The sequence below is a fragment of the Antennarius striatus genome, chromosome 16 (assembly GCF_040054535.1).
Source record: "Antennarius striatus isolate MH-2024 chromosome 16, ASM4005453v1, whole genome shotgun sequence".
NCBI classification, from domain to species: domain Eukaryota; kingdom Metazoa; phylum Chordata; class Actinopteri; order Lophiiformes; family Antennariidae; genus Antennarius; species Antennarius striatus.
Genome location: NC_090791.1, coordinates 12,704,805 through 12,732,595, shown reverse-complemented (window position 1 = coordinate 12,732,595; position 27,791 = coordinate 12,704,805). Strand labels below are relative to the sequence as shown.

Sequence of the window (27,791 nt, the reverse complement as noted above, 5' to 3'; positions counted from 1 at the left end):
TCGAGCCTTTTTCCCTCGCCACTGTCCTCCTCGGCCAGCCGCCTCCTCAGACAGGAAACCTCAATTTCCACTCCTCCTCATCTGGGCCTCTCATTCTCTCTTCCTCATTCTCTTCATCCCTCCATTCTTTGCATTTGTTTTTCCCTTGCGTTCATTCTGCCAATTCCTTCAGTCCATTTTTCCTTATATCACTCCTCTCTCACCTATTCCTGTACCTTGGGTATATTGCATTAACTACAATTGATTTCCTCTATTCACAACATTTACTAGAGATAAATTAGTGTCAACGTGTCGTCGCTCACTCTCTGAACTCACCATCAGCTGATGAAAAAAAGGACAGAGGCTTGTACACAGTATTATGTAATAGCAGGATGCTTGGAACCATTAGGGAAGGGCTAGTGAGGAGAAAGACAGGACCGCTAGATTCACAACAGCTGTAAGACAAACAGAGACACGCACGCATCCATGTTCCTCCTCTTAGGGCTTCAGAACAAGGATTGGTGCCAATCAGCAAATCAAACAAAGTGCGGTCATAAGAAATGAAATGATAATGCAGAAGAGAGGAGAGCACAGGAGAACGGGGAGACCAGAGCGAAGGAAGGAATGAATGAAAAAGGACATAAAAATGAGGGAGATGAAGATTGAAGGAAAGGGAGAGAGAGAGAGAGAGAGAGAGAGAGAGAGAGAGAGAGAGAGAGAGAGAGAGAGAGAGAGAGAGAGAGAGAGAGAGAGAGAGAGAGAGAGAGAGAGAGAGAGAGAGAGAGAGAGAGAGAGAGAGAGAGAGAGAGAGAGAGAGAGAGAGAGAGAGAGAGAGAGAGAGAGAGAGAGAGAGAGAGAGAGAGAGAGAGAGAGAGAGAGAGAGAGAGAGAGAGAGAGAGAGAGAGAGAGAGAGCGCAACAGGAAGCCTCTCAGTGAGCCACCAATGGCCTCCAGCCAAGAGACACTGAAGAATTCCAGGCAGAGGACAGGCAGGGAGGGAAGGTGCCAGCAGGGAGGGAGGGAGGCACGAAACGAGAAGGGCGGGGAGCACTTGTGGTTTGTTGTCACAGAGGAGAGTGAGATGAGAAAGGAAGAGCATGCGCTCCACGCAGTATCTCTGTGGTTGAACATTAACGCTCAAACTTGTCACATTAGCTTTCCTTCGCTTCCTAAAAAAACATTTGTACTTTCATTCTTTTGCTGGGAATTCTGGTACCCGCTTTATTAGATGGAAGTTTTCATCCACCATCATTTTAAATGATCAAAAAGAAGGTTTGAGTTCAGTCAGGAAGCTCAACCGTTAGACACTCAGGCTGTCTCTTAGTCGTCACACCGTTGTTATTCACATCTCTCTTTGTGCTTAATTTCATCTTCCTTCCAGTGCGATGTGAAGCCATTGATTGAGTTGAGCTTTTCTCATCGGCTGGTCATGTCTTTCCAACAGCAAAGACACATTTGCTGTCAGCCTGTCGTTTTACTGCCGTCCTCTTCGAGACGTCTCTCTCCATCAATCAAGTTCGTTCATGCTCCTCCATCACCGCCCAGTCATTATAAAATCACACAGTGGCCTCTGACCCGACCTGATGACCACAATTTTGTAAAAGGAGCAGACGTCATCAGTTCACTAAACAATACTGTTTAAACTGCAAACCATTACCTCATCTCCTATCTCATAGGAATGGGTCAGAGTGTACCCCATGGTGCAAATACGATGTCAAGCATTACAAGCAACCATCCAAACTATTTCAAGGATGCATATCACACATCCAGTGAGTCAGCCATCCTCCCCTGATGAGATAAATGCTGAACAGGTAGATGCCAAATGTGTCACCAATACGGATTACTGCTTCCAAATGTCACATGCATGTCTGTTCAAAAGAAATCACCTCTCTTTCCAAATCTGAGTATGAAATACAGGCATCAACCTTTCAGAATAAAAATAAATTGAAAAATGTCAGTTTGCACAGCAATGTTATGCAAAAAGGAAAGTCATCTAAATCTTTGTAAACTCTTTTGCAAGACTGGATGACATAACATCCTGATGGATAACAGATAGCGATTCTGCTTGTCTTTTCCAATTTGCTGTTGTTACTTTCTCTTCTCCCATCACGGACGCAACACCATCGATGATGAGGAACACAGTTCTAATTTGTCTCTGGGGTATACTGTTGTGTTTCAAGCGTGGTACCTCACAGAACGCTTTCTGCTTGGACATTGATATCAGCTGATCTGCTGAATGCTAAGGCAAATGGAGAATTAGCTAATGGATTTTGAACAGCAGTATCTGGCTGTGACTGTGCATCTTGTGCTAATACCTCAGGACTCTTGTGGCTTTCCAGGTTGAATGAGGGACTTATTCCTTTTCTTTTCCATCTAAAGTGCTTCAGACGTAACATCTGTCCATCCATTTAATCCCCAGGGAACATTACTCATCACAGTGCTGTAAAGGATGAAGGAGGAACCCTGTATTTAACTCATTTATTTCTTACATCCATAGATACATAAGTTAAACAGGCTTCTGTGGACAAATGTCTCCAAATTGTCTGTGTGTGGCTGAATAACAGTGTTTAATAACATCCAAAACACACACTAATCAAAGTAGACACACCAGCCTCATAGAGCCAATCCTGAAACATTAAATCTGTGCTTTTCTGTACAGTCATCTTAACTTCTCTCATAGTTATAATCCCATTGTGTGTGCACATTGTATTGACCTTAACCTTCATCCTTGCTGCACGTAGCGTACAATGTACATTAGCAATCTATCACAGCACGCTAGCAACCGAAGGACCCAACAGTCAGAAGACCCTCTGGGTCTACTGAGCTGTGCCTGATCAAAACCCCTCCCTTGGAGCACTCTCTGCTGATTACTGACCCTTGGTGTAGGGAGTGAGGGTAGCTGAATGCTGGAATGAATCTAGGAAACTTCTCCCAATAGATTAACTACATTAGACTTCCTAGTAGCTGGTCTGTGACAATTACAGTCCCACGTGCAGAAGCATGTGTTTTGAGTCACTGGTTAGTTTATCTCCCACCTACTCTAACCCCAAATCAAGAGGGCTCCATAAGATTCTAATCAGCTACAATGGTTTTAATCCATATTGTAGTGTCTGGATCAGCGCTGAACACATAATTCCTCCAGGGACAGTGACTCACAGTGTTTAAGCAGTAAACCTACCCGACGCTAATGCTTGAGGCTCTTCACACGACGGTACTGTGGGCTTTGAAGAGTGGTGAGTAATCTTACAATAACGTGGGGCATTTCACAACATAGCAGTTTCATGGTGCAGCAAAGGGCAGCAGGAACCCAAGAGCTCAGTAGGAGGCCTACCTCCATCTGGGAGAGGAGAGGAGCAAAAGTATGTGTACTCAGTTGACTGGATCGACTTCCCCTCCCCAGCTCGCTCTGACCTCCCACTAACTCTGCTGGATCTCCTTCAATCCCGTCCAAACTCTCAGCCCTCCTCTCTCTCTCTCTCTCTCTCTCTCTCTCTCTCTCTCTCTCTCTCTCTCTCTCTCTCTCTCTCTCTCTCTCTCTCTCTTCTCTCTCTCTCTCTCTCTCTCTCTCTCTCTCTCTCTCTCTCCATACTTCCATACAAACACAAATATGCACAATTTGCCTCAGTACTATTCCCTCTTGACTTCATCTCCATCATTTGCCATCTCTAACTCTTCTTCTTCTCCTTAACCGGCCCCCTCGTCTCTCTCTCCAGTTTTCTCCCCACTTTCCACTCCATTCCTGTGGCCTCTCCCTACAGGCAGTGATGCAATCCTCCAACTCCTGAGCGCAATCACAGGGTATGGAGTCGACTTGCGAGCCAAGCAGGGGCGTCACCACCACCAGGCGCAGTAGGAAAGCAACAAGAGAGGAAAGAAGAGAGGTGGGGAGAAGAAAGAAAAGACAAACTGAAGCCAAAGTGAGAGGGAGGAAAAACAGTCCAACTGTTAGAGCCTGGTGGTGGTGGTTGAAGAAAAAAAAGACAGCGATAAAAGTTGACAGCTTTGTGCAATAAAGCTTGGGACAAACATGTTTTGTTTGGTGCTCATATGGTGATGAACGCGTGGGTAATTTGGCTCATTGACATTTTTCTTAAAGGGACTGAAGGAACTTTAGAGTTTGAATCCAAACGACACCACATCTCAGGCCCTCGTCTTCTCATCAGCCCACCAACCAGCTGTGAGGTTGGCTGGATGGGGTCTCCGTTCTGGAAGTGATGGCTGTTTGTTACTCCCGCACTAAACGCGGTCATTCCGGCTGAGTCACATCAACATTAACATCTAGACTGACAGAAATGTATTTGTGAAGGTGTGACGTTGTCAGAACAGTCTCTAAATTAACACCATTTCCCCACCTTTCCTTGCTGGGGAAGTGCAGATGATGTGTCAGCACTGTGTTCATAATGGGTATCCACTGGAAGAGAGGTCTTATTGAATGCAGTACACTAAGGATGCATAAAAGAGATGTTATAGCTTTAACGGTATGAGTTGAAAAGTACTTAAGACTGTTGCAAACATGTTACACCCATTACGCCTGTATGCAGAGACAGACCTCCCCTGAAGGCAGCAGACTGAGCACAAGGTCAGCTTAGGAATGCAAAGCACTGGCACCTGCCTAATTCTTTAAAATACCAGGTTCTCTCAGTGCACACACACACACACACACACACAGACACACAAACAAAAGGCCACTCCTTAAAACTCTGGACAGGGTTTCCCGCTTTGGGGAAAACCATTTCTGCCCAAGACCAAGGACATAGTCTGCGCCCCCCCACAACTTGAAAAACATGACGGAATGTACAAAGCAGCTGCAGTCAAATTAAAAAAGACATGTCTGTTATATTCCCTCACTGGTGAAAATCCAGCAACACTTCTGAGCCACCGGGTAAGAGGGATCGGGAGGAGGTCCAGAAGTCCCTCTTTCTTTCTCTCCCTCTCTCTCCTACTGCTAACAGCAAACTGAGGGCAGATTAAAATGACTGACATGAGTATGGAAACGGTGGGTCGATAAGCAGAGGACAGGGGGTGTATGTCCCCCCCACCCCGGCTGGCAACTTCAGTGAATTGGGAAGGAGCTATGGAGGTAGACATCAGCCAGGACTCACAAACAGACAGTGTACAGCCCTCTATGTAGGCCCTATAGCGTCCACACACACACACACACACACACACACACACACACACACACACACACACACACACAAACTACACACTGTGCTGGCTACATGTTGTGGGGCTGGGACCAATTCAGAGCTCCGTGGTACCACTCCAGCTTTGGGAGGGGTGCGTCTGTCTCACAGTCATTTCCTGGACAGGAATATTATAGCACCACATGCATGAGAAACAAACCCCACTTGCCTTTGCATGCTGACCCCAGACACTTTCATTTGCAACTCGCTCAGCCAATGGCGCAGAGTGAAGTCTCTGGGAACCCAGTCTTATTACTCAATAGCAGAGGTAACACGATAGCAACAACTACTTTATGCAACACGGTCTTTGGAAGGCTGGGGGGGTAAAGCATGGGGTGGGTTCACTCATTATCGCTGTGGGGGGTTGCTGACATGTCTGTGGTGGGGAAGAAGCAAATTCCTGAAGGACCCCCTCCCTGTCCCGGGAGAGGCCCCGGGGGGAGGTGGGGAGGAACACCTGTGTATCGACCCATCTCCTGCAGGAGAGAGCCGACAGGGGTCGTCTCTGTTCATGCTACGTGTGTGTGTGTGTGTGTGTGTGTGTGTGTGTGTGTGTGTGTGTGTGTGTGTGTGTGTGTGTGTGTGTGTGTGTGTGTGTGTGTGTGTGTGTGTGTGTGTGTTTGTGTGTGTGTGTCAGTGTGTTTATGTGCAGACAGGGGGAGCAGGGCAGGGGCCCCCGCATCCAAAACATATGAAAGGACGAAAACAGGAAGAGGAAGAAACACAAAACAGCAGAGAGCGATTAGCGGGTGAAGTGTTGTGTTGTGTATTTTTGGTTGTACTAAAGTATGTATGCTGCACACTGTGGGATGATGAAGGAGCTCCTGCTTCTTTAAATTTGGGTGTGCCCCCCCCCCCCAATGTCTGCTATACCACTATTGCAGCCCTAGTGCCTCCCTCAGCAGTGATCTCACATTGACACAAAGCTGGTGTTGTCTGCTCCTTATGAGGTCGTGCCAATTTAACGGCAGCTCTGTGTTTCTCCCTCCTCACATGGATCCCCTGTTTTCCCCGAGTTACCCCCCTCGCCCTGTGCCCCCCCCCCCTCCCATTCCCCCTCCCTCCCTCCCTCCATGGCTGGCAATAACACAAGGTCAATATTACGGTCCTTTCTCTTGTCCCTTTTTCCTTCCTTCATCTCCCTCCCATGCCTTTTCTCTCTGTACTCCTGTATCCGAGCTCAGCTACGTGACAGGCTCCGCCCTGCAGCTTTTATCTTTCACGGCTCCATCCATAAGAGAGGAACAGGAAAAAAAAAAAGAGAGCAGAAAGATAGATGCAAAGGGACAGATGGAGGGCGACTGAGATGGCAACAGACAGTTCAGCATAATGCTGTAAAATGGAGTGCGGTTAAACTCTTCATTTACATTTGTTGGTATGTCTGATGTTTGTGATCTGTTGGGAAAAACCTCTCACCAGCTAAAACAATATGCTGTGCAAACACAATCAGGCGGTGCGTCTGTACTGTACACAGTGTAAAGACGGTCAAAAAGAGGATCTCAATTAGCAGTGAAGGTCAAGACGATGCTCCTGCCTTTACACTCCGTCCAAAATCGATACTGGCATTTAGGAAATGGTCAAATTCTCCGTTATGGACGGCATCAGATATGGAGACCCAAGTAAAGAGGGAGCAAGACCACTGTAATCAATTAGATGCAGTAAAAGAGAGAGAGGCCATAAGGTTAGAGACTGGTCAATACTCAATGTGGCCACTGAAAGCAATGAAATAAAAACAGTGACTCTATTCTATAGAAGTACTTAAGGTCAGAACGAGTCTTAATTTTTTATGTAACCTCAACCTTAAAACATTTCCAAATTACATGAGGCTCCCTCATAAGAAAAAAAACCCAACCACACAACATATGAACTGAATTAGTGCTGGCAACATCTCCACAACACCACAGAGAAAGTAAACACTTACAGACCAAACTTTTTTTTTCTCTCCCTCTCTCTTTTCCTCCATGTATAAGACGGAGAACGTCTTATATAATGTGAGCGTCACTCGTGGAGCTGGTTGCTCATGGAAAATGGGAGATGAAAGCGCCTGGGAGGGACGAAGGGAAAAAGGGGAACGGGAGCTGAAGTGAAAGCCAGGAGGAGATGGAGTCCCAGGGAGTCAGGGATGGAGTGGAAGAGCGAGGGAGGTGGGGGGTGAGGGGGGTTAAGTCTGGAAGCGAGCTAACAGGACTGGATGTGCCCAGACAGGGAGGCAGGCCCAGGCCCAGACTTGAGAGCCTTATTTGAGTCTCAGAAATACTTCTCCAATCTCTCCTTCTTTCCCTTCTTTAAGAAAACATCAGTCCCCCCACCATCTTTCCCCCCCTTTCCTAGCATGTTAGCCCACATGATGCTCGCTCACCCTCAGACCCTCTTGTGCAACTGCTCCTTCTCTTTCTCTTCAAACCATCACACATACATACCACAAACATGCTGATCTGCTGCAGTGCTATTGAGGCTACTTTACAATCCAGGGTGTTTGCCAAGCCAGTAAATAATAATACAAACCAGCTGAGTGTGGATGTAAACTGCATGGCTGTGAGCGTGTAACATACAGCTACTTCCACCCAGCCCCTGCTGAAAGCTCCAGCTGGGGGTTTACAATCTAAGAGACTTATTTTTAAGCACCTACCACCTTCCTCCAACATTTCCTTCACACTGCTCATTCTTTCAAGTTTGCTCTCACTCTTTACTCCTATATTTTTTTTATCTTTTAACGTGCCCTGCCCCAGACATGGTCTGCATATTGTCTGCAGGTCTCTGCACGCTGCATTTCTCTCACGATAGAAACCCTGAGTAGAGACGGAGTGCTGGCGAGAGGAGGCAGGGTGGGGTATAGCTGGAGCGAGGCACAGAGTTGTCTGTGTTTATTTTGGAAATGCAGGCCTGCAGACTTGCAGCACAGGAACTGACCCCTAAACTTCACAAAAAGGCACAGCCTCTTACAGAAAGAGTAACGACGACACACTAATCTGGGATGTCCCATGCAGGTGATTGTAAAATAAGGGTTGATCATAAAGACTTTCCCTAAAGGCACGTTTCAACTCCGCCTGGGGACCCAGGAATGATTTGCTCCAGGAGGAAACGAAGAGGACGTTAGGTGATTAGTGGTTACAGTTTAACCGGGGAAAAATGCACGGTCTGTGAGCTCAACCAGCCAGGGAGCAAGTCGGTGTGAGTCAAGCTCTTTATATCCGCTTTTTCGTTTCTAAATATAATATATCCAGGTCTGACTGTCGCTCCTCGGAGCCGGATCAGTCTGCAGCAAATCCTGAGTAGCAGTGTGTCACCTCCACCGCCGCACACATGGCAATTATTAGTAATGCAAATCATTTGACTTGGTTTCTACTTATATGGCTCCAATGATCACAATAAGCATCAGCTCCAAAATGACAGAGACAGCTTTCGATGCAGTTATAAAAAGGAAAATGGACTCAAAATTGTACAGTGACTTTCTACGACAAACCGCTCTTAGTGGTTTAGAACAGGCTGTTTGTTACTCCCGCACTAAACGCGGTCATTCCGGCTGAGTCACATCAACATTAACATCTAGACTGACAGAAATGTATTTGTGAAGGTGTGACGTTGTCAGAACAGTCTCTAACATTCATCAGAAAACTTGATGTGATTGATAACATCTAGGTACATTGTCACCTGTCTGAACACTCTGTGCTCATGGAGAACTTCCAACAGTTTGGCCCAACCATGGTTCTACTTTCTGCTGCTGGAATCAAATAATTGAGGACGAGGTAAACTTATGTTGAAAAAAAAAAAAGTTGTTGGACTTCGTGTCCAAGCATTCCATCCGTGGTGACTGAGTAAATATTTTGTGAATCTTCACCTGATATCCTCCATGTTAGTTGAGTTACTACTGGAGCTAATGTTCATCAGACATGGGATAATAGAAGTTTTGTGAGATTTTACGTTCTTGAAGAAGAGTTGACCATCAGAGGAAGATCAGTCATGCATTCAGGACACAAGAGTTCAGGATTTATTTCCTCTGGCTTTTTTTAAGTTCTATCAAAAGTCCAGACCTGGGATGTGGAACTCAGCTCGAATTGCTGCCTTGTTTCATCTGCTGAGTAAACCTAATGGACGAGTCACAACAGCCTGATTAAAACTCTGACGAGAATTAATCCTCTCTGTTGTTTCACTCTTGTTTCCAGTGAAACAACAGAGAGGATCTAACATGGGAATCCAAAATAAAGCTGTTCTTATCCCTGTGAAGATAAATCAAAGTGTGTACCGGGTGTCTTGTTTTCACTGTGTGCTGCTTCATTCACTGAACGCTATAATCCTCCTTCCCTGCTGCTCAGTTGCCTTTCAGCTTGACCGTAATCCCCAGAAGCTACGAAACCCTACTGTGATATCAATTAAAATGCTCTGACTGTATGTCCGGGGTAGTTTGAAGCCCCCCCCCCCCCCAATACTTGTAGTAGCAGTCCTGTCCCACTTACAACATGGTGATAACGCTGGTTCCAAAATAAAACTTCCTGTGGTCCAACTTAGTTCTCTTGCTGATTTCTTTGTGGTGCAATGCTGACAATATAAAAATCAATTCTCTTTAAATCCGATGTGGTACGCTTTTACGAGCCTGGTTTAAGGCAGTAAGTACAAATGAACTGTGGGTTCCCCACATCCCTCTAGCACATGCTTCATGGTTGCTCTCTGACGCAGGAATATACCATTTAAGTCCACCTTTTCCACAGTAAAGCAGCTGCCTCGCCCTAAACCCCAGCGCAGGACCTCAGGATAGTGATGTCACACAGCCATGGTTTCAGGCAAAATCATGTGGCACTGACAACTTGGGTAGGAGACGTGAACGCCACACTCGTGATTTGGAGAGCCTGGCACAATGGGAAGCCTTCATGGTCGTGTTGTGTACTGATAGCAACAGATGCAACAAGCTGGTGTCCAACTCAGAATGAATCTTTGTGCAAGCTGTTGCTCCGAGCAGCTGTGTGAGGATCTACATCTGGCCTATATCATGGAGACTGAATGACAAAAAAATGCAGCGATAGAGCCCTCCCCCGATACACACACACACATACAAATACACACACACACACACATCCTTTGGGTGGGTAACGCCACCACAGGGGACCCCAGCAGACATCCGGCTCTAAGGTGGGTATTTTCCCTTAGTCTTGCCTGAAAGGAGTATCGCCTGAAACACCATCAAGTCCAATCAGACGAAAGCCGTCTGGCTCCGGTTTTCCCAACAGACGGACGTTACGGCTGACCTGCAGCTGAACCGATCATCAGCTGATTGGATAAACAATGCAGGGAGCGAGCGGTGGAAGTGAGGAGCACCTGTGCTCACAGTTCACAGAGGGGTTGATGGATTAAATAGCAGAGGCCTGGAAGACGTTGGGGAGAGGAGGGAGTCAGAGTCCTCCGTCTGCACAAAGCCGTGGCGACCTCTTTCGCTGCTCCTCGTCCAACCCCCCCCCCCCCCCCCCCATCCACCCACACACACATACTTTGAGGGAGTTCCAGTGGGCCCACGGCCAAACCTCCGCTCTTCTCCTGTGATATCTGTGTGACAGTTTCCCCTCGCACTCACACGCAGAACACACAGCACCTCACAGCCACCTTCAAAACGCAGCCAAACTCTGATCCCAAACACAAGCGCGACCCCTCAATTGTGCCTGGGCCCCCATTGTGGCCTAAAGCTTTTTAATGATCAGGCCTTATTCCACTCCCAACACAGGGCTTGTTAGGTCTGCCTTGGCAGGGCTTTGCTCTTTACCCCGGCATCTTCTGGAACAATGGACCCGTGGGAGACAGCCAATGGAGAGAAGTCCATCCCAAACCGGGTCCCAGCGCGCACACAATTAGGCTGTGGGACGGGGGAATTGCTTAATTGGAGGAAAAATAGCCCTTTTTTTACCCTGGCCTCCCTGCCCCTGCTCATCCTTACCCTCCTCCTCCCTCCTCTACATGCACGTTAGAACCAATCGAGATGAAAATGAGAAGTATGTCAAGAGGCAGCAGCAGTAAATCCACTAACAACACTAAAATGAGCTCTTTCTTGGGTGGTTGGGTCTTCTTTTTTATTTACCAATAAATCAGTTACTTGAGCGACCATCAGTCTGTAGACGTTGAACTCTTTATCTGATGTTGTGACAGAACATCAGAGGACTGTATAGTCTTACACAACAGCTGGATGGGTGACACCGTTTAATAAATGTTGCCTCTCTTGGTCAAACGAGACAGAGGAAGACGCGCGGAGTGCGTCGCTCCCATGCTGGGGAAGAAGAGGCGCTGCCAGGAGAGTGTCCGCGTAAAACCGTCGTGACCGGCTGTGAATGTGACATTACATTGAGTCCGGATTGCAGAATAAAAAATCAAACAACTGGAAAGTCTCTGAAATTAGGTCACAACCCGGGTTGAACTCCTGCGATTCCTCACGTCGATCGGTTTCGGAGCGCACAGAACGCGTCGTCGCGCATGACAGCAGACACAACATTACAGAAACGACACGCAGCCTGGCATTGTTCCCGACTTACCTTACAGGGGAAAATACAGTGGATATGGCGGCGATATCTCCGACTTGGCCCCCCTTCTTCCCGGTGCAAACTTCTCACGCAAAGTCCTGCGCCTTCAGGCGGCGTCGGTGTCAAATGACTCCTAGTCGATCCGTCGCTTTTTCCCTTCGATCAGGAGGAAATATGGAGCTGATAGGGCTTGAAAAATATGATTAAGGGTCTGGAGAGGCGGTGCGCTCCCAGGCCATTGTCAGGATTAATTCTAAACATGGAAAAATCAATCATAAGCTTTAACGCGGCGCGTATGACAGATGGTTGTTTCAATAAAGATTATTGGTCTGACAGCCTCGTCCGTTGCCGTGGGATGACATAGTCTGCATTTTATCACCCATTAAAAAAAGTGCAAACACCCAAGATACGCAGGATGAAGTGTTCCAGCTGAGGAGGGAAAAAAAAGACAACTGGTTGAGCATCAAAAACCGCGGAGGTGATTTTGTCCTAAATTCAATGCGCATCGCTTAGAGGCAACGCTGGTCAAGCGGGGGGTTTCCCTCCGGGTGGTCGTGGTTCTCCTGGCGGGGGTGGGAGGGCAGTTCAAGCCCAGAGGGATGGCACGAAGTGTTGGGCAGGGATGGCGAAGGGGTGTGGGGTATAGTGGCGGGGGATGGTCTCCTTCTTCTTCGGTGCTTTTTTTCTTTCTTCTTCCAGATGCCGAGGTGGGGCTGCTCGCCTTCTTTTTACGCGGCGTTGTGCCGCGACTCGTCTGCTTAGTTCCCTCTGAGCGGCCGTGGACGCGCTGAGTGTTGATGGGTCGTCTCCTCCTCCACGACCGTCTGACGCGCACAGACAGCCGCCTGAACCCAGCCAGCCCGTCAGGACCAGCTCGGAGTCTGCCAGCTCAGCGCATGCTTACTGCTCCGCCCCTCCACCATTGGCAGCCCCCGGCTCGACTCCCAGGCTCTTCCTCCTCTCCCCGTCCTCATGGCCCTCTCCGCCTCAGCTCTCCTCCATCATCCTCATCCTCATCCTCATCATCATCCTCATCCTCATCCTTATCCTCATCATCATCATCATCATCATCATCATCATCATCAACATCCCTTCAAGAAGCAAAGCGCTCCTCTCTGTCACTGCTCTCCTCCAGAGTTTGTTGGCCTCCAGTTCTGCAGCAACAGGCTTAAAAAGTGATTATAGTGTTACGTAACTGTAAGGATCTGACTTCACTGACATATAATGGATCAAGACATGAATGTTTATGTACCCTTAATAAAGTAATCATAAAATACAGTTTAAACCACATGTGTCAAACTCAAGGCCCGGGGGCCAAACGTGGCCCGCCACATCATTTTATGAGGCCCGCGAGAGCATAAAGGGTCAGAGTGACTAAAAATAAATAGGTCAAAAGTGTACTTTGACCAAAACTACATTTCCGACAGTGCAGTAACTAAGCCCATCTTAACTTTGACCAAAAAAAATTTTGAACAAAGTTAATGTCCTAACTTGTGTTTGATGTTATAGTTTTGTTTTGTTTTTAATTGGATAACTTGATCTTTGATTGATGGGAGTTCTGTGGGTTTCATTAACTGAAAAATTAAAAGTATTTGTTATAACAGAGAAACAAGCAAAAATATTTCTTCTATGTAACTGTAATGTTTGTAGCTTGAATAAGTAATACATTCAGAGTTACATAACATTAAGGCATAATTACATTTATTTTACATTACATTGAGTTGTATTTAGTTACATTTATTAGTTACATCTGGCCCTATCAGGACAGACATTATGCAGATGGGGCCCTCAGTGAAAATGAGATTGACACCCCTGCTTTAAACGATGCGCTACAGCAGACTGGAGGATTGATAAGTTTAAGGAGATAATGTTTAAGAGGAAAAAAGACAAGACACCATTCTTAGATGTTGTTTAAAATGGTTCTCTCTATGAAAAACTACAGCAAACACTACAACCTGAAGCCAGTAGTTGAATAGTTTACTGTTTGTCAGTCAGAATAAATTCAGATGTATTTTGACTTGTCAGATGTGATATCCGCTGTTTTTCGTATGGGACACGTTATACATGTTTAAGTTTTTAACTATTTGCTGGACTTCAAATGCTATTGTAATTAAATTGATATTCTTACAGACTAGTTAGACTATTTTCTGGTGTTTTATTGACAGATTGAAACACATTACCATGGCTTTACTTCATAAACATTTTGTACCTCTATAAAATATTTGATAAAGGAACAAAGTTTAGTTTGTTTTACATTTATCCATACACTTATCAATACCCATTAATTATAAAACTGAACTATTTAATGTTTTCATTACTTCTCCAACTCCTGATGTGTTCAATAATCACATGATAAGAGTGTAGATATAAACCTGGAAAAAAATTGAGTAGCTAACATAAAGTACATTGAAGTTTTGCACATAACAGGTTAGTAGTTAACTAGTGAATTCAACACAAGATGTTATCATGAAATATGGCTCAACTATTTTCTGTCTTAACGTCATTGTACCGCTAGAGGGCGTAAAGTCACCGGCACCTGATTTAAAACTGAAGACCTCGCAGAATTTATTAGACAGTGAGAATTTAAACCTCACATTTAAATTCAAAGGGAAAGCAGTCGTTCTTTAACCATTAGATATAAAAATGCTTTCCAGATTCATCAATGTGCCAGAAATCGGTTAGTTTCCAACAGATTCGGATTCCAACAGTTCCGTATTTTATTTTGTTAATTCGTTTTGGAAGGTAGGGTAATGGGGATTTTAATAGAAAATGGCGTGCGGTGACAGGGCCACTGAAAGTGCCTCCATAATACTAGAACTATAATAATGTGGCTCTTTTAAAGTTTAATTTATTTTATTTGCCAGGGGTTTTATGACTGTTTTTGTTCTATATCATTAATGAATTATTATTCGGCGCAGTAAAAATACGCTTTCAATTATTTTGTGCTCTGAACTTTGATTATTTTAATTGGGTAACTGATTAGGAAGTCAAGTTATAATTTGACAATCGTTGCAATTAATGAGTTATTACTAATTATTAATTATCAGTCCGATAAACATAAATATGAAATAAATGTAACTCTTTTATTATTATTATTATTATTATTATTATTATTATTATTATTATTATTATTATTATTATTATTATTATTACCAATTTCTTCATCATCAGATATTTGATATTTTGTAGTTAAACACAGAAGGCACATGTGATGATTCACTGTATGGATAATTTTTTATAGTTTTACTTATCTCTATTTTATTGTGGTTACAAATGTCATTAATTGCGACGATGTGTTTGACAATTTGAATTTAAGTGGAAAAAAATCTATTTTTAAAAATCTATAAAGTTTACGAGTGTTCTGTAGTTTCTCAAAAATATAAAAATAAAAACGCATGGAGGGCGGGTGGTGGGGGGCCACAGTGCGAGAACCAGCGGTAGAGACGTTTCACAAACACATCACGGCCGACAGGAGCCTCCAAACAGGAGCTGCGGCTTTCGTGCGCGCCGACGCGTCCACCGAATCGCGTTGCTGTACTGTGTCCTGTCGTGGATTCACCCCCCACGTAAACAACACGAAAGCCCAGCTGCGTACCCCCCCCACCCCCCACCCCCCACCCCGGTGCTGTTGCTGTGCGGCTGCTGCCAAGCCGTCAGCTGATGCGTCCCGTCCGCTTATCTCAGCTGCGGAGAATCCGCCCTGTAACCTGCTCTGGCGGTCCTGTCCAGTTCATCCGTCCCAAATATAAAATTCATTTGATTGTTATTAGAGATGACGTCAGTGACATCAATTACATTCAAGGGCTTTTTTTTTTGTGCGTCTGTGAGTTAAAAAATAAAGGCGCTGCATCTAAAAAGGGACAAATAGATGTTGATTGCTATACAAAATTGTGATAATTACCGACTGAGGAGGGGGGGAAAAAACTAAAATTCTACAACGTGATTAATTATTTAGTAGGCTCTTTGTCGGTTTTTGTGGTCTCTTAGAAGCAGATTTTTATTTTCAGCTCCGTTGGCGCTTCATCCTGTCGGTGTATTTCTGCGCTAAATAGTCTTTGTTTACATGTAGTCCCACGTCTCTGCGGAAGGAGGCTTCGGTAGTGCAGTGTGACTCCTACCAGCTGTTTCCCGCCTTGAAAGCTATCCGATCAGCTGCGCACACACACACACACACACACACACACACACACACACACACACACACACACACACACACACACACACACACACGGTCATGCAGAGAGAGCTGAGGGGAGGGAGAGAGAGGCAGAGCGCCACACACACAACGAGGGAACCCCATCAGCTGGAAGCCGCGTAACATTACAACTCCTAACAGCCTGAAACTACTACATTACACACACCAGGGGATTCTGATCTTTTTCTGAAGGACCGCTGGATTTCCATTCTATAACGTTACCATTTTTATTTTCATTATACGGTCACCGGTGTTCTTTGAAGGGGGGGAGCAAACTGGCGAGAGGCGAGCATGGAGTATTTCATGGTACCAGCTCAGAAGGTGCCCTCCTTGCAACATTTCAGGAAAACGGAGAAGGAAGTGATCGGAGGTCTTTGTAGGTATGTGCACCTCATCCAGCATGTTATATGCAGAATTATTGTTAGGCATCAGTTTGGGGAACACGCACTTATCCACGGAGCTGAGGCACCATGCTTGATCTGTTATTGTGTGCACGACCCACTCACGGGGAGCTGGTAGCATTAATTACGACCAAACGTAGAGATTAAATTGCGTTTGGATGACTTAAAGCTCCGACTCGCTCCATACTTCATCCACGTGACGTTATTTTGCACGTTTTACTTCGAAATTGTTGTATTTTATGGCTAACAAACAAACCACGTGGTTCGGCGCGCACCACGCTGCTACCCCGCTCCAAGGCGCATCTCTCTTTATCCTCAAATTAACCCCGATGTCACTTACACCCGGTCGTGATTTGCATAAGAAGGGTAAAGGTGTCGCGTGTGACTGCCATTTTAATCAGGAAGGGTCTACTTTTGCCGCACACGCCGTGGGGGTTTGTGATCTCGCTCCGAACGAGCTGAAGTTATTGTGGGTGCTGCGGCCATGCTTGTGCTCTGACTGATGAGCGGATCTGGCGTTTGTTTCCTGTCTGTGGCGCACTGTTATCGATTACTGGTTACGCAAAATGTGGAAGTGTTGTTAAAATGGCCCTAATTCGACGTAGTTTTAGTTTTAAAGTGTTCCCGTGTTGTCAAGTTCGCGTTTTTGGAGCCGCGTCCGCTGCGTCTTTTCTCCCCACACCTCTGCCATGCTGCCTGCCGCATTGTTATAATGGCGGACGACACGAGAAGTCTGTTCGGAGCGTGGAGGTGGCGTGGGGCGCTGTGACGGCGGTCATTTGGCTCGTTTTAAATACTTTGAATCCACCGTGTCCGGAAAAAAAGGACGTTTTGCGCAACAGTCTGTAAAATTGAAAATGGGGTTTTTAATAAGGGGGTGTGTGTCGCGGAAGGCCCTTAAAGAACTCCGCAGCTCTGTTTGAAGAGGGACGCGGAGGGATATGCTATCGTGCTGTTTTGCTGGTGCCTGCTGGTCGTGACGCGGGCAGTCTGGGAAATGTAGTTCTTTTTTTGCTTTTAATTAGGCCTGTAGGCTTTTCATTCATCGTGTCTAAGTCTAAATACAATTAGAAATAAAATCAGCTGAGATGGGGCGCTGACAGTTTATTACAGTTAAAATCAACGCAGAAAAGACAAAAAAAACCTAAGTACGCTTTATAACTGGACAAACATACAAATCAGTGTAATATTAGGCGTGTTACTGTTGTAATTAACGCAAATGGTCAGTAGCTGAAAGTTATTGAAGTGCTTTATCTTCACATTTGTTAAGTGTTATAATATATTAAGGTAAAAGATCCTTTTTAAATTGTTTTGCAAACAACCACAAAATTCAGTTTTTATTGTCAAAATATGTTAAAGTAAGATATCAAGTGTCATAAATGAACTGCTGAACCGGAGAACGTTTTTTTTAAAAATTTGCATTCATTGGAGAATAATTTTATCCATTAATTGACTCATGAACTAGTTGGTTTAGCTCATGCTCTTAAACTCTTGTTTTAAAGTGAATCCACTGGGATTGCGACCCGGTCTTCTGTTGTGGCGGTTTGTGTTTGTAGAATATAGTGAAGTCCAGGCCCAGTTGCTCATGTTTTGGCAGCGGATGTGTTTGCTGGATGTGCTGTTGCAGTGTTTGTGTGTGTCTGTGTCTGCACAATTGTTCCCAGTGTTTGCACTGAGGCAGCTGAGTCAGTACAGATAAGAGCTTGGCTAGAGAGGGTCCCAGAGATACAGAGCTTGATACAGACGATGTTAGAGGAAGTTCAAATTTCCCCGTAAGTGAATTATAATAAAATGTATTTTCTGTAATAGTCTAAATACTGCTCATCTTACATCTCTGAGGGTTTAACCAAAGTTACCAGCTGGAGGAAAACTGAAGCAATCCATTCAATTGGTACTGATGGGATTTCTTCCGTCACATCCTCATTTTGAAAGCTTTTTTATAAGAATCACAATGTGGATTAAAAAATTATGCCATTATACTTCTGATGCCGTCGATAAGATTTATATTATTGGGGAAGATTTAAAATCCAAAAGCACTCAAAAAACCTGTATAATACAGGAAGGTGTTTCATACTCCTAGATGTCTCTGTTCTGATTTTTGTGTAAAAGTCGTATTAAATGACAAATTAACTTGCTGAAACCTCGTTACAGTGGAAATAAATAAAAACTCAACAGCACCAATTCTATCAAGGTTAATCTAGAAATCAGAGATTCTCAATGTGGGAACGTCTAGCTCAGTATGTTTTGCGTTTCCATAATTCATCTATTTAAATTGCTGCTGATGTGTTTTTTTTATGTCTAACTAATAGCGATCCTCCCCGTTTCCCCTTCCAGCCTGGCCAACATTCCCCTAAACCCAGAAACGGCACGGGACCAAGAGAGGCGAATTCGCAGAGAGATCGCCAACAGCAACGAGCGTCGGCGTATGCAGAGCATCAACGCTGGATTCCAGTCACTTAAAACACTCATCCCACACAGCGATGGAGAGAAGCTTAGCAAGGTGGGTCACAGAGAGCGATCTCAACCAGGAGCTAAGTTAATGCAGCTTTGGGGAGTGGGGGGGTGAATTCAGCATTGAGGTAACATTATTCTTCTCCTCTCCTCCCAGGCTGCCATCCTGCAGCAAACAGCAGAGTACATCTTCACCTTGGAGCAGGAGAAGACGCGACTATTGCAGCAGAACAATCAGCTCAAACGAATCATACAAGTAAAACATCATGCAAGCTGAAGCTGAATGCAGCCGTCGCCAGTGTTGTCTGATATCAATATCAGTTTGACGTCTAAAACATTCGATTACTGTTTGCTTCCCGTAGGAGTTAAGCGGCTCCTCCCCTAAGAGGAGGCGCGCAGAGGAGAAAGACGAAGGCATCGGCTCACCAGATATCCTGGAGGAGGAGAAGACTGAGGATCTGAGGAGGGAGATGATTGAGTTGAGGCAGCAGCTGGAGAAAGAGCGCTCCATCAGGATGATGCTGGAGGATCAGGTGAGGTTCAGTCACAAAGCGTATGCACCGGGTGACTGACAGTCGTTTCACTGCTAACTCCCACCTGTCTCCCCCCTGTCCTGTGGAGCAGATGCGTTCCCTGGATGCTGAGTTGTACCCAGAGAAACTGAAGGCGATTGCCCTGCAGGTCCAAGATCAGCAAGCCCAAACACAGAGCCTTGTTCACGTGCAGCAGCACAAGCATCTGGAGAGGGAGCTCACACCGAGCCACAGCCCACAGGTGGGAAACAGGAGTCTGACCCACACATACAATAAAATATTTAATAAGTTGTGGTTGTTGCATTCCAGGAACCACACGCGAATTACAAATTCCACGATATAGCGACAAACTATTATTATTTACGGTAATTTAAACGTTTATGAACCCTTCCCTAACTGATATTAAACCACCTTCTATCTGTATTACCTTTTCTCACACTCTTATCGACCGTTTAAAGCACTTTTGTGCCTCACGAAAGTCCGAGACTCACGGATCGTAGCGAACTTCCGGATGCCGTCAGCCAATAGAATGCGCGTATGGTATCACGTGACTGCCAACCAAAAATCCGCAAAGAGGTGGATACGTGAGGGCGCACTGTATATATGAAAATGAACAAAATCCAGGATGCAGATATATACTTAAATACAAATATTTTTTAGGGGCCAGTTATCAAATATAAACAATACGTATTTTATTTTGGGATTTTCACAAAAGAATATTGGTGTGTGAAATGATGCCCACTGATGACAATGAACTTGATTTTCTTTATTTTTTTTGTCTAAACAAGTTAACTGGCCCTCACCCCATCTTATGTAACTAGAATCATTCACTGCGCCGCGTGAGCCTCTCTCACATGTAGCCGCTGGTAGAAACCGGGGGTTTATGGGAGAACCTGTCAGGTGCTGGGAGAGAGCTTCAGTGCTTTGCAGCTGCGTTCAGGAACATTCCATGTTTTTCACTTTTTCACACATTCCACTGTGAGGCCAGATATTACCTGCTCTCCAGGTGCCAGCACAACTGGAATCCATGAGTATTGATCCATTCTCCGGTCACATACAGCTCCGTGCAGGAAATGTTACTAAAATCCACTGAAGTAAAACGTGCAAAATGACACCACAGGGGTGTTTTTGCTCAAAACATTTGTTGCTATGTAAATTCTAAAAACATTTTGGACTTGTTAACTTAAAGTGATGAAGCATGTGGTAGCAGTCCCACCCTCCTGCCTGTAGGCTGTCAGTCAGTCGTGTTAAAACACACCTGAGCTGCTCTCACACTCTGCTGTGGATGACATAAGTGACAGCTTCTTCCATGTCCGCAGTTAGAGCTGTCAACAACCGAGACACCTTTAAAGTGTGTTAAATGAGCATCTCGCAGATCATTCTGTCGAGCTAATCTCCTAACAGCCGCAATATCCTGTTTTTTGCAGGCCGACTCAAACCGAACATGATGCCAAATCAATCGGTGTCTGCTTTCTGCCCATCCTCTGCTACTGGCAGCCGGGTGCTCACAAACTAAAGAGGACTGATGCATTCCGGATCAGTCATGTGATGCTTTGTGACTTCCCAAGAAGTACATAACGTTACGATCCCAAATCAAATTTAACTCTGTGACAAGAAAGTACTGGAATCTTAACATATATTCATATATCTTGTTTTTTTACTACAGTCCTGCCCTGCTCGATTGGCTTTAATATCACATTTGAATTTTTCAGAATGACGTGTCATGTTTTCCAATGCGGGGGCATTTTTAAAAAATAGCTGCAGGTTGTGGGTTCCCCTTTTGGTTAAGTTCACAATGATTTGAAGCTGTAAGTGGAACCTGGGAGAAATCTACGTCTCTCTTGTGCAAAAAGAATAAAAATGAGTTCCCTGTTTATCTTGATTGGAAGTGAGCACTCAAAACGGTGTGGGGAAAAAAGCTCGAGAAAATCTAGGTTGATGAAATACTCCGTCCACCTGGCCTGGATACTATTTAATATCCAGCCCAGCTGCACTCGCAGTGGTGTGCGGGTTGGTGTGTATAAATGTGCACATGCTTGTGTTCCTGCTGTTTATTATAAGGACTCTAACATAAAACTGTTGATCTGTCTGACAGGTTTTAGCCCCAGCTACCCCCCCGGCACCTACACACCATGCCACAGTCATCGTCCCTGCACCTGTCCAGCCCCCCTTGCCCCACCATGTCACCGTGGTAACCATGGGCCCAACATCAGTTATTAATACAGTGTCCACATCTCGACAGAACCTGGACACCATTGTTCAAGTAAGACCCTGATTAAAGCAGGAGCTGTTTTTTGCATATGAACACTTGGGGGCGCTGCTGTCACTCACCTCCTTCTTCATCCTGCAGGCCATCCAGCACATCGAGGGCACCCAGGGGAAGGGTTGCACCGGCGAGGAGGAGCAGCGGAGGGCGGTCATCGTCTCCTCGGGTCGCGTCCTCTCCGACGCGGCCGGCTCAGACACGGCTTCAAATAGCGACGGGCCCGACGACTGTTCTCTCCCCTGAGCTCACCCCACTACATCTCACATGTCCTACATAGCAAACACACACTCACACACACACACACACAAAAAGCCCAGGCAGACCGGGGCTACAGAAGGTGACAAACCCACAGCACTCTTGTTCAGTGAACATAAAATCGGGCCGGTAGGCAGATAGAAGCACTCGTTTTATTTTATTTTTTTCAGTACACACTCACATGTTGTCTCATCACAGGTTTATAGTTCAGCGCTCATACCTGCAGCCTGTCCAGCCCCATCCTCTCTCACAAACACAACCCACGTCGGTTCGTTCATCTGTAAGAAAAGTCATGGGAGTGACCGTTTCACTGATTGGTGTGTACTTACTCGGTTATACTGGATTCTAGGACTTCTAAAAGGACTTTCCTCTTTTTTTTTCTGTGACAGAGCCACAACAAAGACGAGGCCTCATCACCGCCCAACACCAGAGTAGCTTTAGATTAAGATGAGCATCATTTAAACTTCCTTCTCCGTGCTGTTTGAAGAGACACTGTGAGCTAACAAGACTGTCTCAAACCTTTTATCATGTAGGCGTTTGCTACGAAAGAACAAGTTGTTTTATTCTCGTGTCGCCGTTCCCTCAGCCAGTAAGGGAACCTGATGGAACTGAAAGAAAAAGAGCTGTTTCTGCAGTTGACTGACGCTGACAGGAAATGAAGCGAATCTCTGGATAAAGCAGGGGGCTTAGTCGCTCATAACTCGTGTGTTTATCGGTGTTTTCACTGGGCTGGGTTCCCAGTGGTCACACGTATGCATTTGGCAAAAAAAAGAAAAAAAGAAATCAGTGCTTTGACACTTCTTTGACACCTGCCTCTCATCAATATGAAATGGTTAGTATGAGTGTGAAAACATGGAAGCACTTGGCTTGTTAAATAAGCCAATCTGTGGGTGCTTTCGGGTGATTCCCACATGTGTGTGTGTTTATCGTGCTTTAGCATTTGAATCGGGGCTCTGTGGCATCGTAGACTCCGGCAGTTTGCAGAAGGACCACTTACGCCTTGAAATCGAGGCACACAGCATTCACACATTCTGATACGACTGACTTACAATCACTTGTTCTCTCGGGGCTGGTTCCATTCAGCTCATACATGACGTGTAGTTTCTCGTCTGAATGTCGGGGGGGGGAGGGGGCTTTGTCAAAGCTGGTCATACTGAAAATACAAGGAATATGCCAAGTGAAATTGATTGAATGTGCCATGGAGGTGACTTTGTTGCAAACATACTCTATGCATTTCCATACGTGCGTCGTTTTGTAGTGTCGTGCGCTTTTTTTTTTCTGTCATGCCATTCACATTTCTGCTCCGAGATCAGACTCTGATCGTGCTTTCTTTGCCTGCAGACGTATATTAAAACATGTAGCTGAGAGAGGCAGCAGCTTGCCTTACTGATCTCCTATGGGTGCAGGGAGGCACTGTGTAGCCAGCCTTAACACAGCCCTGAGGTCTGACATGTACCTGAACACTTGATGTGGCCATCAGGTTGGCCAGTGGAAACATTGGAGTGGTAGACAATATGTTCCCAGTTATTTTGTCTATCACTTGTACTTATTAATACTAATTACATTAAAGCACTCCTCACATTTTCCCCTCCCCTTACATTTAGATTTGCAATCATTTGGCGCGCGTTAGTAAAACCAGACGCGCAAGGAAAATAAATCCACCATTAATTCTCAACATTCCATTTTGTTTTACTTGTTATTTTCATATCAGGTTGCTTTTCGAGAGTTGAACCTTGTATAGTTTGACTTGTCGTGATTATTTTAAAATTGTGTTTAGTGGCAAACTGACTATTCGAACAACCCCCCTGTGTCGGCTCGTAAACGGAAACCAGAATCCAACTATTAGGATTCAAGTTGTGAAAACACCCATGTAATGATGCCTGTCATGTTAAATCAAGGGGTGTGTTTACAGTACCTACCACCAGAGGAAGGGGGTTCCTGGATGCTCAAAAGTTTATTAGCAGCTCTGCTCTTTATTGAGCCCTTGGGTTTTCCTCAATTTGTGCATTTGCTAGTTTTCTGCTGAATCCCAAACTGTTTTATAACCATCTGTGTTTGAAAGTGTGCTAGTTAACGTTACACGGACATATCAGATTTTCAGATGAGCGGGGGTGGGCCTGGGGTTAATGAAATAGGGTCAAGATTACAAAGCACTTACTGTAATATGCTGGAGTCTGCCTCTTTCTTTTGTATAAAGGGGCATCTCAGCGGAAGCTCTTGAGTAAAAACCGCACAGCTGTGTACTCCCCTCCATGTCCAATCCTCCATCTTGTCCTGTTTTCCCTTTTGTAGTTTCATTTTTTTTAATCTTTTATGCTGTCTATCTATTCATATTTTTTTGTCTCCCTTTATTTTCCTTTCCTTGTCTTTTTGTCTGTTCTTTGTACTTTTTTTTTTTTTTTTGTCAGACCAGTCAGTGCATATGGTCACCAAGAAGCTATTTTTCTTTTTTAAGAGAACTGTTTTGGGGATAAAGAGGCTTGTGCCTTTGTAAAGACAGAATAATAAAGTTTGTACTTTGTTTTTTACAGATTGTATGTGTGTGTCTCGTTTCTTCACAATAACTGCTTCTGCACAATTAACATTTATTAGAACACTAAAAATAACACTACACATACAACTCTGGTTGCCTGTTATCCAAACTGATGATGTGTAAGTGTTTATTCCTGCTTGGAGGCCAGGGTTTTAAAGCCCTTCTCATCTTGTTCAGCAACTCCCTGCTAAATTTGGACCGACCACCTTCTCAGGAAAATAAAAATATACTCTAGACATAGTAGACGTCAACTCCTGAACCCCTGAAACACATTGATTCATTCCAAGCATCGTGTTCAACCATCTCACGTTCATTCAAAAATAACTTGTTTTTGTGTGTACAGAGGTTCACTTTTCTAATTTCAGATGTACAGGAGCGATAAGCAATGACTGCTAATAAATGTAGACCACTGCTATCCAACGCTTGGTATAAAATACTCTGGAGAACAGCAGGCAGCGGGTCTCAGGAGGTAAAGGGGTTGTCTATTTAACAGAAGCTCATTGGATCCTCTCCACAGACCACTGTCGTCTATTAAAATAACTAGTATGTTGGAGTCACTTCAAGAATTGTAATCGAATAACAAGTGGTAAGGTTATTTTTTTGCTGTTAAACATGCTGGTGGTTCATTTTTTACTTAAAAAACAATGTAAATTAAATTTACTTGGCAAACTCAGGACTTTTAATGATTAAAGAGTTGATGAAAGAGAAATGTTTTTCATGCTGGCAGTTTGTCGAAAGCCTTAAAGTAGTTTTTAGACATAAAATGTGGTAAGTTACTGGTAGGTTGGTAAAAATCAAATACTGTATTCCAATAAATATTTCTGGTTAAAAAATAGTTGGAGTGGACTCATGACCTCAGTATTTCTAAAAACCATCCCTCCAATGAAGTAATTCTACGGTTTAAATAAATGCAACTGTCAAACTGAAGCATTTGTAATTTCTTGCACGTTAATATATTGCAGAGTTTATTGAATTTTCCATCAGGGTTCCTTGCTAACATGCCTTGAATACATGGTCTGCTCATCATCAGTGACTGGCATCATTCATTATTTGCATATATGCATTTATTTCCTAGTAAAAAAGCTGCATCTACCTTTAATGCAAAGATTTAACGCTTCATTCCAACACCAGTGAGATTCCTCATTTCTAAGCTGGTTTTAGGCTAAATTAATTTTATTTATTTTCTGGACGCTCTTCCAGAGATATTTGGGATAGTCAGGCTTGATTAATATACAGTGTAGATATTGATTCCCAGGGGTTGTGAGAATATGTTCACAGTGTGTCTGCCTGAGTGTGATAAAGCAGTAATCCACCCAGCATTTAGTTGTGTTAGGGATTCTTGGCTGACTCAGAGGTCTTTATGCTCCAGACGCACCTCCTCCCTTTCCCACATAGCGTGATGATTACATCCCACCATGGTTGTCAAGTGAGCGCCGAATCTTCCTTAAGATAAGAGTTGACACCTCCAATGCTAGAGTTATATAGTGTGTGGAGTGATTTTCATTCTTTTCTCTGTAAAGCATGAATTGTAGCATGAAGGAGGCAGGTCTTGTTTGTTTTTAATATGCAATTTAGAGAGTCTTGACAATCTTGACAATGGATTTCTTTTGGCTCCAGTAAATGTGTGGCTATGAAGTACTGTAGTCTGACATTTTAGGGCAACCACCAAATAAATGGATCGATGCCACTCATATTTGAGAGGAGTGCCAGTCTACTTTTCAATAAATATGTGTTTTTATGTATAAGAATATGATCATGTGCAGAGTTTGCATGCTCTCCCCGTGTCTGCGTGGGTTCTCTCCGGGTTCTCCGGCTTCCTCCCACCTCCAAAAGCATGTGCTTCAGGTTGATTGGCCGGTCCTAAATTGCCCGTAGGAGTGAGTGTGCGTGTGTGCGTGGTTGTCTGTCTTTGTGTGTGGCTTCGTGGCACACTGGCGTTGTGCCCAGAGTGTCCCCCGCCTCACGACCTATCCCAGCTGGGATAGGCTCCATTTCCCCGTGACCCGCTACGGCCGATACAGCGGCAGAAAATGGACAAATGGAAGAATATGATCAGGGATGGATTGAGGATTTTTCGAAAGCAGAGGCTAAAAAGACATTTTTTTGTCAGTGTTTGTGTGTTCGTCTGTCCGTCCACCAACTATCTTCACAACCGTTACAGTTAGAAAGATGAAACAAAACGCACATTACTCGGGCTGCAAAGGGGATGAAAATGAGATGATGACCTTGACCTTGAGAAAACTAGGTTAAGGTCAGAGTTCACCTTTTGTAAAAAATTTTTGCACATATCTCAGGAACCAGATAAGATAGAAAGACTAAACAAAAGGTGTTATATTCAGGGAGGCAAGGGGATGAAAATTAGATCACAACCGTGACCTTGAAAAACTAGGTCAAGGTCAAATTTTCACTTTTATACCTTCTTAGGTATACATCTTTGAAATTTGATATGATCACAAAACAAAAAAGCAACATTTTCAGGAAGCCAAAGGCAACAAAAATGTGATGATAAGCTCTACCTTTGGAAAACCAGGTCAATGTCAACTTACCACTTTTGTATCTTTTAGGGGGCAAAGTTCTGGAGACGGACATTAAAAACTGAAAATAATCAGAGGTCAAGGAAGTAAAAACGATACAACGACCTTGGGAAAACTTAAAAGATTGTCTATTAATAGTATCATGTGCACATGGTTTAATAACTCTTGCACTTTCAATGTTTTTCTGTAACAAATTATTTATTTATTTATTTATTTATTTATTTAGTTGGTTAGTTAGTTAGTTAGTTAGTTAGTTAGTTAGTTAGTTAGTTAGTTAGTTAGTTAGTTAGTTAGTTAGTTAGTATGTACACCATGTAACAAAGACCATAGATCAAAGCACTAGCTGAATGATGTAACAAATAATGTCATCCTTGTGCACAAGGAGAATGAACAAAGGCTTAAAGGAGATAGATCAAAAATGGATCAAAGCAAAGCAAACCTTATAAATGCATAAACTGTAAAAAGATCAAGTCAGTACCGATTCTAACTTAAAAGAAGTAGGTCAATGATTTCAGGGGGTGTCGCGGGACGTTGCAGACTCTGGCAGCCTTGTTGTTTCATGTACCATTATTATAATGAACTTGGGACCTATCCAGGCTGTACCACATCTCAGGGCAAGAAAGTACAAATGATTAGTTCCAAAATACATTTCTTTCATACCAATCATCTCTGGGTTTGCCTCCCAAATAGAAACCAGTTTGCCTAATAAGCCACAATATACTTTTTCCCAGATGTGCTGTAAAGTAGAGTGATTCTCTACTGAACTATAGTCCAAGTCTGAGTCCAAACCCCATCCTCTCTAAAAAGAAGTTAGCTGCTTGTACACAGAGTTCCGGTGGCATGCTGTGACTCCTGCAACACCTCCACCACACTTAAACCAGCCCTTCCACCAGCTGGCTCTCTCCGTACCCCGCCTCTTCCCACTGCATGCCCTTTGACCTTCCTGCCTTGGTATATATAG

At 44.3% G+C, this 27,791-nt stretch overlaps 1 protein-coding gene across 5 annotated transcripts; it reads left to right on the top strand.

Moving 5' to 3' along the window:
- Positions 1-15,865: 15,865 nt before the first annotated feature.
- On the top strand, positions 15,866-24,293 carry tfap4 (transcription factor AP-4 (activating enhancer binding protein 4)). Of its 5 annotated transcripts, none has more exons than XM_068337831.1 (7): positions 15,866-16,233; positions 18,593-18,758; positions 18,867-18,965; positions 19,072-19,242; positions 19,334-19,483; positions 21,338-21,505; positions 21,593-24,293. In XM_068337831.1, exons 2-7 carry the CDS (start codon positions 18,684-18,686, stop codon positions 21,749-21,751), a joined length of 822 nt encoding a protein of 273 aa, XP_068193932.1. In that variant the 5' UTR covers positions 15,866-16,233; positions 18,593-18,683; the 3' UTR covers positions 21,752-24,293. The 5 variants fall into 5 exon arrangements, with proteins under 5 accessions (XP_068193932.1, XP_068193928.1, XP_068193930.1 ...); XM_068337827.1 differs by having other exon boundaries at positions 15,866-16,237; XM_068337829.1 differs by lacking the exon at positions 15,866-16,233 and adding an exon at positions 16,649-16,786.
- Positions 24,294-27,791: the final 3,498 nt, after the last annotated feature.